Source organism: Danio aesculapii, chromosome 10 (assembly GCF_903798145.1).
Source record: "Danio aesculapii chromosome 10, fDanAes4.1, whole genome shotgun sequence".
NCBI classification, from domain to species: Eukaryota; Metazoa; Chordata; class Actinopteri; order Cypriniformes; family Danionidae; genus Danio; species Danio aesculapii.
In genome coordinates, this window is record NC_079444.1 from 7,168,619 (window position 1) to 7,184,649 (window position 16,031).

A 16,031-nucleotide genomic window follows, 5' to 3' on the forward strand; every position below is an offset into this window, starting at 1 on the left:
TGAGATAAAGGTTTCGAAGAATTCGAAGAAAATAATACAAATAATAAGAAATGCCTTTCAATTTCTGAATATAAATAATGTGAAAATGTAAACCGAGAATTGTTAGACAAAAAATTATTAGTCCCAAAATGCATATTTTGAAGGGAAAAAATTTAAATTGCAAAATATAATCTTAAAATATTGAGGAAAAAAAGTGATGTAGAATAAAAGAATAGAAGAAAATAAGAATAGAATAAAAGCGTTAAGATTTTACAAGAAAATATTTAATAAAGAAATACAAAATCTTTAAAAATAAAGATTTCAACATAATTATAACACATATCTAAATTGTAAGTAAATCTGTGAGTAAAAGCAGAGTAAAAAGTTTTATTTGCGAGATATAAACGCTGAATTCTGATGAAAAAAAGTCAAAATTGCAGAACTGAGAACTAGAGGAAAAATCTAAACAACTTTATGTATGTATATTTATTTAAACATCACTTTTTATTTATTTAAAAGTTAATTTATATATCACTGTATTGATTATTACTGACACGGGCTAAAATAACAGCAGTGTGTACCTTCATTAGTCCATATCTCTGACGTGACCAGCTCACAGAAGAGGATGATGAATCCAGTGACTATTAGATTGCCAAGACATGACACTAAACCGGGCATCTGCAAGAAGAAAAACACAGCAATTCAGTGTGTTTCCTACGAAGACGTTCTGTCTGCAGACTTAATGGGCATCAATCTGTTTAAAACATCCACCTGCTTAGCAACCAACAGCCCTGCAAAACAACATGACAATTAGCCACTCTAATTTTGATATAAGCAAACACGACACCGTGGCAATCCATGCGTAACTTTGGATTTTCCATCTAAAAGGCGCAGAGAATAAGCATCTGCTGAATTGACCAGCTGTGCTGAAAGTAATTTTGCTACATTTGCTATTCATTGATCACCAGGCTGAAAAATAAAATAAAATAAAATAAAATAAAATAAAATAAAATAAAATAAAATAAAATAAAATAAAATAAAATAAAATAAAATAAAATAAAATAAAATAAAATAAAATAATAAGAGAAGCACTAATGGTTTTGTAATGTTTTAATGATTACATTGGAAGTTAAATAATTTTAATTAAAATAAAGTATATAAATATATAATGTTTAATATAATGCTATATGTTTAATACATTTATTTATTTAAATATATTTAAATGTATTATTTTATTAAAATGTATGTAATTTAATAGTATTTTGTTTTAATTGTATTCTTTTATTGTATTTTAACTCTATTTAATTGTGTTTAATATAATTTTTATTTACATGTTTTGTTCCTGTGTCTCTTTACTAGTGTTTTTTTTTATTATTTTATTTAAATTTATGTTATTTAGTATTATTTTATTTTAATTGTATTTTACCTGTATTCATTTGTGTTAAATTGAATTTTAATTGAATTATTTAATTTATGTCATTTGATTTAATTGAACTTCAATTTATTTTATTTTATTTTATTTTATTTTATTTTATTTTATTTTATTTTATTTTATTTTATTTTATTTTATTTTAGCTAACCTTTTCCTGGCATGTTAAAACTAACATACAGTGCTCAGCATATATAAGTACACCACTCACAAATCTATCTTTTTAATTTATATTTTTAATAGGAAGCTATACAATATTATATTTGTGCATATACATTAGATCAGTCAGTACTGAAGTCAGTATCTAACAAAATAACTTACGATAACAGTCCAAAACCACAACACCCAAATTTATATGATAGAAAAAAATATTAAATACACATTTAAAAAAGAGAAAAAAAAATCAAGAGAAGCAAAAACATTTAAAAATTCAGTAGAATTTTTGTAGGTTGTAATTTTTTATTATTATTTTTTGCAATATTTTGCTTGAATTTATTTGTATTATCTTTCAATTTCGAAATATGTTTGATAACTAAAATATTATTTTAATAAATATCTGTTCAAAAAAATTTTTTGTTTAAATGCACCAAAATACATTGCCTATATTCACTGAGAAATGGATAAAAAATATTCATTTTTAAAATGGACTGTACTTAACAATGCTGAGCACTGTTTCATAATGAAATATGTCTCAAAACAGACTAGAAACCTTTAAACTGTACTGGTTTTCATGGTTACAATTTTATGGTTGGTAATGTTTTTAATAGTATATTACTATCAATACTATATCTAAATCTATAATATATTTGTAGTGGAAAGCAGCAGAGTTTCTGTTGTGTCTTTTAGCAGGGTGTAGAAGGCATTCTGGGACATGACGTCAAATGAAAAGGCCCGCTATCTGAAAAATGGCCCTGAGGAGCCGAGTATCAACAAGCTGTAAACGCTTTGAACAAATACAGTAACTGACAGGACACATCTGTCGTTTGCCTGGCAGGCTGGCATTTTATGACAAACGGTGCCTGAGGAAAGACATTAATAAAAGTCAATGCAGGAACTCATTTCACATTCCATATGCTGAAGTCACTACACCTGCACAACAACACTCTCAGGGGAGATCATTCATTCATTGATGGTCAAAAATGACAATGATTTAATTATAGACAATAGAGATCAAAATGTGGACATTTTGAAGAAAACAAACAAAAAATACTATGTCATTTAAATGTTTTTTAATACATATATTTTGTAAAGTTACACTAAACATAAAGTGAAATAGTTAGGAAAAAAGGAAGCAGGAAGAAAGAAAGAAAGCTATTATTTTATAGATAGAATGAATGTACAAACTAAAAATACAATCAATTAATCGTTTAGATAATTGTAAATGAGTTAATTAATTGATTAATGATTAGTTATGAATGAATTAGTAATGAATGAATTAATTAGTTACTTGTGAATGAATGAATTAATTAGTTAATTGTGAATGAATGAATTAGGTAATTATGAATGAATTAATGAGTTAAATGTGAGTTAATAAATTAGTTATCAATAAATTAATTTGTTAATTGTAAATTAATGAATAAGATATGAATGAATTAATTAGTTAAATGTGTGAATTAATAAATTAGTTATGAATGAATGAATGAATGAATGAATGAATGAATAAGTTATGAATGAAAGAATTAGTTAATTGTGAATTAATGAGTTAATTGTTAATGAATAAATTAGTTATGAATAAATTAATTAGGGGCATCACGGTGGCGCAGTGGGTAGCACGATCGCCTCACAGCAAGAAGATTGCTGGTTCGAGAACTGGCTTGGTCAGTTGGCATTTCTGTGTGGAGTTTGCATGTTTTCTCCATGTTCAAGTGGGTTTCCTCTGGGTGCTCCATTTTCCCCCACAGTCCAAAGACATGCGCTATAGGTGAATTGGGTAAGCTAAACTGGCCATAGTGTATGTGTGTGAATGTGAGAGTGTATGGGTGTTTCCCAGTGTTGGGTTGCAGCTGGAAGAGCATCCGCTGCGTAAAACATATGCAGGATAAGTTGGTGGTTTATTCCACTGTGATTAATAAAGGGACTAAGCCAAAAGAAAAATGAATGAATGAAAATGACTGAATGAATGAATGAATGAATTAGTTAATTGTGAAAGAATTTGTTAATTGTGAATGAATAAATTAGTTATGAATAAATAAATTAGTTAATTGTGGAATAAAGATTAAGTTATTATTGAATGGCAGTTAACTGTGAACTAATGAATTAGCTATGAACGAATGAATATGTTATGAATAAATTAGTTAATTGTGAAATTATTAATAAGTTAAAATTGAATGAATTTGTCAATTGTGAAATAATTAATTAGTTATGAATGAATGAATGAAAACGTTATGAATGAATGAATTAGTTAATTGTGAATGAATTAATAAGTTATGAATGAACGAATTAGTTAATTGTGAATAAATGAATGAATTAATGATCTGGGTAAACACCACCATGAAATTAGTAACAAACAAACATTTGTAAAATAGTAAAAACTGTCAAAAATGTATTAATAAAACCATTTATTAATTCATTTTTTCTTCGGCTTTGTCCCTTATTAACCCAGGGTCGCCAAAGCGGAATGAACCGCCAACTTATCCAGCATATGTTTTAAGCAGCAGATGCCTTTCCAGCTGCAATCCAGTACTGGGAAACACCCATACACTCTCACATTCACATTCACACACACACACACACACACACACACACACACACACACACACACACACACACACACACACACACACACACACACACACACACACACACACACACATACACTCCAGCCAATTTAGTTTATTCAATTCACCTGTACTGCATGTCTTTGGATTGTGGGAGAAACTGGAGCACCTGGAGGAAACTCCACACAGAAATGGCAAATGGCACTTTACACTACACACTTTTTTGTTACATTCTGCACTTTTTTACAGTCTGCAACTTACATATTTATCTCAATACAAAAGGCAAGCGTACAACATCCTTTTATAATTTACACTGTCCATAATTGCCAGCATCATCATCATTGCAGTTTAAAGAAGCTTAATAACAGAAATATGACACATTACTAAATCCAGAAGTGCAGGAACAAAAATAAGATGACAACAAACTGTGAGGACAGATACTGTACAGTGTATCTGACTTCAGGGCATCATCTTTCAGATATTACTATAGGGCTTCAAACTGAACATTAATTTGTTAATAAAATGAGAGTGTGTCAATGATTCACACACACAGATACACACATGGTGACGCATCAAGCATTATCATTTTGGTCAAATGATGTGCTAAAACCACAGCGTGTGACATTCACAGAAAAACAAACAAAAGGCTTTTTAACCATAGTTCTCCAGATGACAATCACAAGACAAATTAAAAATTTTCCAATAAATATGAACGAGTCACAGAGGCTACCATCAGAATATATATAGACATATACATCTGTAATCTGTATATATCTATAATTTTATTAGCCAATGGATAAAGTAACATACTCCTAAAACATAATTAGGATTTGTATGTTTATTATGAAGTATAAATACCGAAAATTCAGCTATAAGTAGCCCAGCTTTTGCAATATTAAAGGCATACCTGCCAACACTCCCGTTTTTCCCAGGATCGCAGCGGCTGCCTGAAACCTGTTGCATAGTACAGACCAGGGACTCCAACCTACTCCCAACCCCCATAATGTAGTAACATAATGTATGTTAAAAAAAAGATTTTCAAAATTCTTTAAAAAAAAAAAAACAATGTCAATTTAATGTTTGTTTACAAAACCCATCTAAATAATATAAGATGCATCATTCTTTATGATTAAAATGATGATCATTATCAGCTCCTGAAGAATGACAGGATGTGTGTTTCTCAAAGTAAACTGGTCAGAGAAACACTCAGGAGTTTGTCAACATTCCTGGCAGCTGTAACCCGTAACTGAGTAGCCAAATTGTAGACAATTATGTTTAGCAGTAATCAGGAGACACATATTTAAGTCCGAAGACACATGTAATTATCAATCTTCCACAGTAAATCAGGTTTTTAGAGAGGAAAAAAAGAGTCTAAAACTCGCAGAGTGGGAAAAACACACTTGATTTTCATTTCCATATGGTTTAGTCATCATTATTATCGGACATCTCTTGGTAACTGGAAACAGAGGAACTTTCCTCAATGCATCAGAAAATGTCTAAAAAGTTTAACTTCTGAAAACCACAGGCTGCATGATGTTGCACATCAATTTTTTCTGGCACTTTATTGCAGGACTGCACTAATCCTCAAGGTTTTTCCCCACAGCATTAATACAAAATATTATGGCAAGCAATTTACAGTTTTTCTCAGTCGCTTTGGTGCATTTCTCACAACACTATTTACATTTGCACAACAGTTCATGCATTTCTCAAAACAATTAATCATTTGTGCACATAGCAGTTTATCATTCCTTCCAACAAATTGCTTTGGACATGCATCAATTGCTTTCATACATCTTGCTGCTGTTTTATAACATTGTCATTTGCTTATGTCATGTCAGTCAAAATTAACTTAACTTGTGAATGCTGAATAGTCATTCCATATAAAACGAATAGTCCTCATTTCATTACTTGAGTCATTTATTCATTCATTTTCTTTTTCGGCTTAGTCCCTTTATTAATCTGGGGTCGCCACAGCAGAATGAACCGCCAACTTATCCAGCACATGTTTTACGCAGCGGATGCCCTTCCAGCTGCAACCCATGTCTGGGAAACATCCATACGCACTCATTCACACTCATACACTACGGACAATTTAGCCTACCCAATTCACCTATACCGCATGTCTTTGGACTGTGGGTGAAACCCTAACCCGGAGGAAACCCATGCGAACATGCAAACTCCACACAGAAACGCCAACTGACCCAGCTGAGGCTCGAACCAGTGACCTTCTTGCTGTGAGGCAACAGCACTACCTACTGCGCCACCGCGTTGCCCATGTATCTTTATAAAGAACAATTAATTTCACACACAATCATACAAAATGAAAACCTTGATATTCTAACTCATATTGGCTGTCGTCGTTTTCCTGTCTACCCCTGTCATCAGTATTCAGTTTTAGCTATAGGTTCACCTTCTAGCCAAAAGCAGAACAGCACCTTCTGCTGGGTGATGTGCACAAAAGATTTTTGGTTTCAGACCAGACTTTTTTTTAGTAATTGTTTTTTGCACCTCTCTGCGATATGAATATTGTATATACTACCTTCATGATATTTATAATTTTTTCATATAATATATGAATTAAATGAATATATGAATATATGAATAATATATATTTAATTTTTCATATAATTTTTTCGATATATTGTGCATTAGATATATAGTATACTTTCTGAAAATGCTCTTTATATATCTTCCCTAAGTCTATACAAATAACCGACCCAATCTCATCAATCTACATACAAATAACACAAATTTAAACTTTTCTTGTACATACTATGCATACGCCTAAATGCAATTTTGCCACCAATCCTTCCCTTTCACTTCTATGGAGAACAAATGTGTCCAAATACCCAACCCGATCTCATGAGGAAACAACTATTTTATGTATTGTCAAAAAAAGTGGCTAATTTGTACAAATTCATACAATTATTACAAGAAGACGTGCCCCAAACCCCACCCCTAACACTACCCTTCATTAGGGGATGAGCAAATGGTACTAAAATATATGAATTAGATCTTAAAATTAATATGAATTAGCCACTAAATCTAAAAGTTACAAATGGTTGTGATATTACATTGGAAATACGGTCTAATCATTTTATAATGTCAGCTGCAACTTTTAACTTCATATATATGCAATGAATCTTGTACACGTGTATTATAGAGTGTAAGTCCTGAGGGCAGAGCATAGTCAGAAGTGGTTTTTCCCAGATCGGACACAGTGTGCTATCTGGATGCCCTCCATGTTCTCCAATCTCAAGAGACTGTCAAATTCAGCAGTGAGGTGAAGCTCCTTTCACGCAGTCCGACAGAGTGATATGTTTTCTCTGTTAGTATGATAAGGGGCATTGCACTTAAAATAGAGCTGGATGATATGGCAAAAATGTCAATGTCAGTAATAGTCATGATTAATCTTGTATTTACTTAACTTTTTTCTTTGCTCCATAGGAAAGTTGTAGAAACCAGACAATTGTGGTTTTAATTTGTGGTTATGTTTTTTTTTTTTTTGTCAGATCTGTCCACTATGAAAAACACTTGACAAAAAAAAAGCGAATTAAAAGACTGTAATAATAAACTCTATGATTAATTTATTTAAACATGCATGAAATAAGACAGCAGGTTAAGTACAAATAAAATGGATTTCAAATTGATGTTGTATATTTAGCAAAATCCTGCTCTTTGTTTTTCTATCCAACTAATGATTTTGGAGACAGTGAATGGTTTCCTGAAGTAAATGTTCTGTGACATAGTTTGTAAGCTGTTTTACTGATGCCTTGATGCGGTTGAAACACTGGCTGAGAAGCTATGTGATGCGTGATACATTTTGATAAGTTGTATACGGTTTCTTTGAACCTCTTTTGTGGTGGTTTATGTTTATTTGGTGCTATAACTAGTAGTAAACAAGAAGAGATGATCAGTTCATGTGCTGCTTGAGCTGAGCCAACTACAGTAATGTTTCCTCCGGGTGCTCCGGTTACCCCCACAGTACAAAGACATGCGGTACAGGTTGGGTAAGCTAAATTGGTTAAAAGGTAGAATTGGGTAGGCTAAATTGTCTGTAGAGTGTGAGTGAGTGTGTATGGATGTTTCACAGAGATGGGTTGCGGCTGGAAGGGTATCCGCTGCATAAAACATATGCTGGATAAGTTGGTGGTTCATTCCGCTGTGGCGACAGCGGACTAATAAAGGGACTAAACTGAAAAGAAAATGAATGAATAAAAAGGTCAAACTACACGCTCTATAAACACAGCTAAAATCAGTGTAAGTGAATGAGACTGGAAGTCTCGAGCTAATAAGGTGCTGTGGCCACTTATACTTGAATGAATAAGGTCAATAGGACTTTGTTATCCATTAAAAGCTATTTGTGATTATTATAAAGTATGGTACAAATAGCATTTAGCAAAAACATGCATAAATAGAAAATGGCAACCAATATCAACATGGGCCAATATAGGATTCTGATGGTATATGATAACCTTGAATAAAAATATCCCGGTTTCACGGTATTGTGATTACTGCTCTAAAAGATGTTCTTTTAAAATGTCTAACGTTATTCCACTCATTGAGCACAATCTATTTTATTTCAAGAAATATTTTAAAACAGTAAACATGTCAGGCAAAATAATAAAAATTAATCGTTGACGTCTGCTGTCTTTATTAGTTTCAAAAACACAGATTTCTTCACAACTTGAAAAGGTGTCTTTGGAGATCTTTCTTTTTGTATATATAAAGCCACTGCACTGTTCAGCTATGCAGCATGATTGTATGTTGGTGCATATAAGCAATTTGATTTTCAAATGTTTCCTGAATTGTGAGCTGATCAGTAGCTTTTATTGTGGAGATACAGTTGCCCTAAAAAAGAAATAAAATATAAAACATCAATCTATTATATAGCTTGAAATGGTATAACAGAAACTTTGACTTTTCCAAACCACAGTTAAGTGGTTAACGTCCCATGTCTAATATCAACTACATTATCAGTCTCTTTTGCCTGTTTTAAGCAAGCTAGCCTATTAACGCTTTAAACACTTTCTTATAATCAAAGACAAAAGAGAAATAAAATGTGCAGAAAAATTCTGATTATATCTGCTAAAAGCTAAAACAATGTTAAAATAACATCAGTAAATATATAATATACAGCATTTTATTAGTTTTTAGTATTAGTGTTAACAACAGTGCTTAGCTTTATATAGTCGGTGCAAATAGACTAGTGGTTAAATGTGCCGACATATAGCACCATTGTGCTCACGGTGACCTGAGTTTGATTCCCGTCTTGAGGTCCTTTGCTGACCCTTTCTCTGCTCCCAATACTTTTCTGTCTGTAACCTTCACTATTCTATCCAAATTAAAGGTGAAAAACCCCTAAAATGATTTTGTAGAAAGCATACTTCGATGATCGATATGTTCGATGAAGAGTATTTATGTGGAAGGTAAATTAATATAAAATATATAGTTTATTATCATATTTATCCATTTAAAGATTTCTTGCTATATTTATTTACTCATGTATGCATGTTTAAATAAAAGATATACAACCATGTATGCAAACTAAGGCTGCATGATATTGGAAAAAAAATCTGATATTGCGATATTTTACTTTTCTGTGATATACATTGAAATATCAATAAAATTTCACCAGATGAATTTCTAGTGCAAATATCTACAAGTTCTTAAATCAAGAAGCATTTTCTAGACAGTTAGAAATAGTGTTTTGTTGTAGATTTGTTGAGTCAAAATTATATGAATTTGTCCATAAAACAAGCAAAATAATCTTTAGATATTTGAAATAAAAACAATACAAAAATGAAATAAGTAGAAAGTAAGAAAAAAGTAAGAGTTTTTTTGTCATGAAAATGTCAAATAAAACTGTAAAGCCTTGATCATGTAAATAATTGAATTTCTTAATAAATAAATAAATTAATTAATTAAAAATCTTGGAAAAATCTTGTGCACAGACACAGACCTTAAAACTTTCACTCTATTATGTTTAAACTTTGTAGTGACTCTAAAAATAGCATGTTTTGAAGCTACTTGTCAACTATAATTCTGACTTTGACTGCAGATCCTGATGCTGAAATGATATATTGTGCATCCCTAATAAATACCTTTTTATTAGAAAAGGAAAGAAAGTCATGTGAAACTGAAGACTGGAGTATTGATGCAGAAAACTCAGCAATGAATCACAGAAATACATTAGATTAAAAAATAATAATAATACAATAAACACTTCTTATTTTTAAATTGCAATAATATTTGACACCATTACTGCTATTTTTCCTGTATTTTTAACAAATAAAACCAATGTAAAATACACAAACTAATATAAGCTATAAACACATAATTATAACTGATACAAATATCCTAAATACACATAAATGTATCAATACACACAACATTCCGCACTGTAGATGGAATCACATCAATACACCGACAATTCAACTTCTGTAAGATCTGTATTCTTTTCCAAAGTGGATGCACCTGTGGTTCTTTCCGCCGAAAAGGGGCAGAATTATGACTCCGGCTTCATCAACCCCCACCCGAAGGAATGCTTCTCCTTCTCCTCAACCACAAAAATGCACCTCTACCTTCCACATGTCAAAGCCACAGCGTGAAAAACCAAAAGCTAAACGCTGACCACGAGCCTATGGTAAATTATATATCCTTATATATTATTTAGTCTGTTGCCTGTTGTTGTTCGGGACGACTGGCTCGAATGCAACTTAGCGATGAAGCATCTGGCGAAGATAAACATAGAGCTGTTAATCCAGGTTAAAAACAGACCCTCGGTACCCATATCACCCTTTAGCATTTTCCAACAATACGAGCAGTATGACTGTCCCATATTGCTCTTGTACACGTTTAATAGTTTGAAAGGGAAAAAAATTATCAAATACAAAAGTTACTATTGGAAAATTGCGACAAATAGAGACAGATTACTGTAAGTCTGTGGCAATCAACAATATTTTATTTTAACCTTTTATTATTAGATCAACAATATGCATATTTTAAAACTAGCCACATTAATCATGCATATAACCACTGGTTTTGTATTAAGTGCACTCATAATACATTTTACACAAACGCAGGCTCATTAAAAATATGTGCTTGTGGCAAAATTGTTTGCCTGTTTCACAGCTGTTTCAAATTGAAAGTGTTATAAGCACCATTTGCAAATAACAAACTAGAAAATAAATAAAGATGTATTTCCTTAAACTAGGACTGCAGCAAATGATTCACTTGATAATTAGTTAATCTGCACATTATTAAAACATTTGAAGGGATAGTTCACCAAAAAATGAAAAATCTGTCATTGTTTACTCATTCTCAACTTGTTCCAAACCTGTTTTGAGTGTCTTTCTTTTGTGTAACACTGGAGAATGTTGGAGACAATAGCCATTGACTTTCATAGTAGTTCCTATATGGATGTCAATGGGTACTTTTTCCAACATTTTTGAGAATATCTTGTTTTGTGTTCAACAGGGAAGAAAGGACAAGAGGATGAAATTTTTATATTTGTTTGAGGGCGAGTCATTTTTAAGTGAACTGTCTCTTTAAAAAACAAACTATTAGTTGTAATTAGAGTTGGGTATAACGTGTTCCACAGTAATGCATTACTGTATTATAATTACATGTTTGGGGAACGCAATAATTTAATGAATTACATTTTAAAAAAGTGTAATTTTTTTTTACAGTTACTAAAATTAATGTAATTGCTTTTAGTTACAAATATTCTTTTTAACAGAAAACAAATGCTACTTTTAAATCACATTTTCCACTGCAACAACAGTTAATAGGCATGCACTTTTAAATAGCTGGAGAACGCGAGCTGAAATGGTTGCTGATGATTGCTTCTTAAAGTGGAAATACAGACATTACATTGATTTCATTGAGCATAAAAACAAAAATATTTCTGTGAAATGCAGTCTATTTCCAGTCTCTAAACAACTTTCGACAGCTTTTAACTTGACCAGCATTTAAACATTAAGCATTCTACGACGATACTTTACTACAAAAAATGGTGGCCCAACTCAGCCTAAACAGGCTATATTGGATTTTTGTGCAGGATCAGGAGTCAAGGTGTTGTCTGAATGTAAAGAGAAGATGTAAAGAAACATATCGCATCTTTTGCGCATAGCAAGTTCATTATTTCCAATGGAAAGACAAGAAATGACCAATCAGCTTCACACTTTGTATGGAATATACATGTTTCGGTAGACGAATTACTTCAGATAAACACACAACACCCAAAGCACTGCAGTGCTCTTTGATGCTAGGGATGTCAATGGTACAGGTATCCAATTTTCTTCTAAATGTCTTTTGTGTTAAAAAAAAAAACAGGTTTAGAACAAGTGAATGATGACAGAATTTTGGGTGACTTATCTCTTTAAGTCTTTTGAATTATTTACTTAACCCATTGTAATGTTTTTCACTGAATATAAATTACTGAAAGAGCTGCAGTTTTTTTTTTTTTGAATTTTTTATAGGTTTCATATGTTTTAAAATTAACTTCAAAGTAAAGTAATTAGTAATCTGATTACTTTTTATATTAAGTAATTAGTAATGTAATCAAAATACAATTGTTCAGTAGTAGTCAGTAATTTAGATTACTTTTTTAAAGTAACTAACCCAACACTGCCTGTATATATAATATAATATAATATTGGCAGTCATATCAGTCATGAGAGATAAATGTTTATTTTATGTAATAGTTATTGTCCTGAACAGAAAGTAAATTTCCATAAATTATGGATTATTTCTGACGGACAGTGTTTTCTCCCCTTGGAATACAAGGCTAAATATATTATCTTAATCTTTGACAACATATTATGTACTGGGGCTGTATGATACTGATAAAAAAAATACTTACATTGTGATATTTAGATTTTTCTGTGATTTAGATTTTTCTGTAAAAACTTTAGATTAATTCCCACAATTCCCATGTGTTCTGAACTTGTAATCTGTCAACTATAATCCTGGCACCACATTGCTTGTCCAGCGATGTGACTGTGACTACTGCATATTCACACCTTGCAAAATAGATGCTAAAACGATATATTGTGCAGCCCTATTCCGTACATTTTGAGGCTTTATTATTTCGAAAATCTGATCCCCATGTGATGTTTGCTTTATGGATCTAAAAACTTGGAATACTTATTAATAATGCCAAGGTGTTATTTCTATTTAGAGGCCTTATCAGTTATTGGCTTCCAAATAAAAAGATTTATTGGTATTGGCAAGCCATTACTAAAGAAAATCCCAGTAAATCAGCAGTTGCTAAAAATAGCTGGCATCAACAAACATGTCACTAGGGCTGTGCGATATGGAAAAAAGAAACTTATTATAATTTTCTTGAACTATATTGCAATTTCGATTTGAATCAAGATTTTGTCACAGACAGGCTGAATCTGTGTTCGCGGTGTGAATCTGAAACATATTTCAAAAGAAAAACAATTAGATCTTTATCAAAGTGTAACATGTCTCTAAAACAGACATAAAATAAAAATCACCTAGTAAAGCTGTTACAAATTGTCTCTAGAACAGACCTATGGCAAAACAAATGTGTGTCTATGTGTGTGCGTGCTGTCAAACTCAATTAAGGCTCCAACGTTCTGCTTAACCAAATATCAGAAGTAGTTGCGTGTGTGTTTAGATATATTTTGTCACGCATAGATCATAGACCTCTTTGTGACGCTGCCGTAAAAAAGGCCATTGACATATCTTGTCTTTTGCGCGGACAAGTCCTTTATTTTCAATGGAGGCGTGTGATTGTGTGCACATATTGACAGCGGTACACGCGTATGCCAAGTGCACCCAGATGAAAACATCTCTTTTCAGACAAACTTTAAATGTAACTTTTCAGGATGCTGCACCGTGAGTCACATAACAAGAACTGACCGATCAGCTTCATACTTTGTATGGAATATACACATTTCGGTTACTTCAGACAAACACAGAACACCCAAACACCAAGTACTTTTTAATTCACTCCATACATAAAACTTGTATGGGAACTGCAGCAATGTTTTCTTAGTTTGTCATCCTCTGAGAAAATGGTTGATGGTCACCGAGCAACAACAATGGAGTGACCGCAAAGCACGTTGAAAATGCTGAAAGAAGCGATGCACTCATGCTTTACACACGCTTTTAGATGCAAAATATGACTTCCAAATTACCTGGTTCAGCCATACATCAGCCTTCCTGTATCCAAAGGAACCTAATCCCACTCAACAGATGTTGATTTTTAGCATCAAGTCCTCCTGTGCTGAACTCATCATCCATCAGTCTCCTGTTCTCGTGCTCTTTTCAGGCGTGCTGCGTTTTGATTTGTTCAAATACCATGCTGCTGGAAAATGGTGCTGTAAAGCGATTTAGAAATCGCTCATGTCTAAATCACGATTTCGATACGACTTCAATAATCGCACAGCCCTACAGGTCACATTCACTCATTCAGTGTCACTTAATGTTTCTTCCCCATTCTGGTGCTCAGATTAAATCTTTGTATCTGTGTGATGTAAATGCATCATATTTACATGCTTTAATGTGTTGCTGCCATGTGATTGGTGGATTTGATATTTGTATTAAAAAGCAGCATTACATTACAAACCACGGGAGAGGGCAAATTCTTCAGCAGGACAGCACTTTTTCTTACACTTCAGCCTCCACATCAAAGTTCCTGAAAGCAAAAAAGGTCAAGGTGCTCCAGGATTGGCCAGCCCAGTCACCAGACATAAATATTATTGAGCATGTCTGGGGTAAGATAAAGGAGGCATTGACGATGAATCCAAAGAATCTTGATGAACTCTGGGAGTCCTGCAAGAACGCTTTCTTTGCCATTTCAGATGACTTTTAATAAGTTGTTTGAGTCATTGCAGAGATGTATGGATACAGTCGTCCAAGCTCATGGAAGTCATACACAATATAAATTTTTTTTTCCACTGCACCATGACTTAATATTCTATACTGTACATAATTTCTGTTAATAGACAATACTTTTGTCTAAGCAAATTCAGACCTTACTGTCCTAATTAAAAATCAAGGCATGATCATATTTTTATTTTGGTAAAATAATCAATCTAGAGGCCACCTATAGAGGCTTAATTTACAGTATAACCCACATCTGATACCAAATTATCAACTAGAAGTCAAGTTGTTCCTAAAACTTGGAAAGGCAACAAGACTTGACAGATAGTGTAGAGTGGTATTTTTGGTGTTTGCAAAACTGTTGTTAAAGAGACATTTGTCTAATAAGCCTGAATGTATAGATATATCATGCAAATTGTATGACAGTTTCTATGCATTATGAATATCCTGCAGCAAAACCTCTTCCATGAAAGACAATCATTCACAGTTTCACATTTGTTTATACGGCATTACAAATCCTTGTTACACAGTGGTCCCAAATGTTCCTAAAATTACCATTTATGAAAATGTGATGGTTTTGGAGAATTTTTCCCACCACGAGTTTTCATATTTGAATATTCAACTGCAAAACAAACACATACACACATACGCGCATATGCTAACCAGATGTTGAGTTTGCATATTTAAGCAAGTCAAAAAGTGAAAAATTTACAACTGTAGCACGCAGGCATGCAAAATAATGGCATCTATCAGGTTCTGGAATACAAAGACATATGCATAAACTTCTCCAAAACTGAATCATCAGAATACCAAATGTGCAAGTGCAACCCAGCTCATCCATCAGAACACACCTCACCTCAATACAGCAAACCAACCATGACTCTTTACTGACACTAATGGCTCTGTTCCAAAACCTAGAGCACGGCCTTGCTTTTTTACAAATGACCGAGACTGCTGCTCCTAAGGCAACATTCTAACTCTAATCAGTGGTGTTGTTTTAACTAAGGAGACTTTCCTTCTCTAAAAAAAAAAGGGTCCAAATAAGT

At 32.6% G+C, this 16,031-nt stretch overlaps 1 protein-coding gene across 3 annotated transcripts in view; it reads right to left on the reverse strand.

Annotated features, from left to right (window-relative positions):
• il11ra (interleukin 11 receptor, alpha) overlaps positions 1 to 16,031 on the reverse strand; it is a 79,989-nt gene that overhangs the window by 36,238 nt on the left and 27,720 nt on the right. For all 3 annotated transcript variants that reach the window (XM_056466433.1, XM_056466432.1, XM_056466430.1), the window contains exon 2: positions 561 to 657. In XM_056466433.1, the coding sequence (XP_056322408.1) occupies positions 561 to 657 (97 nt within the window). The remainder of the gene's footprint in view (positions 1 to 560; positions 658 to 16,031) is intronic.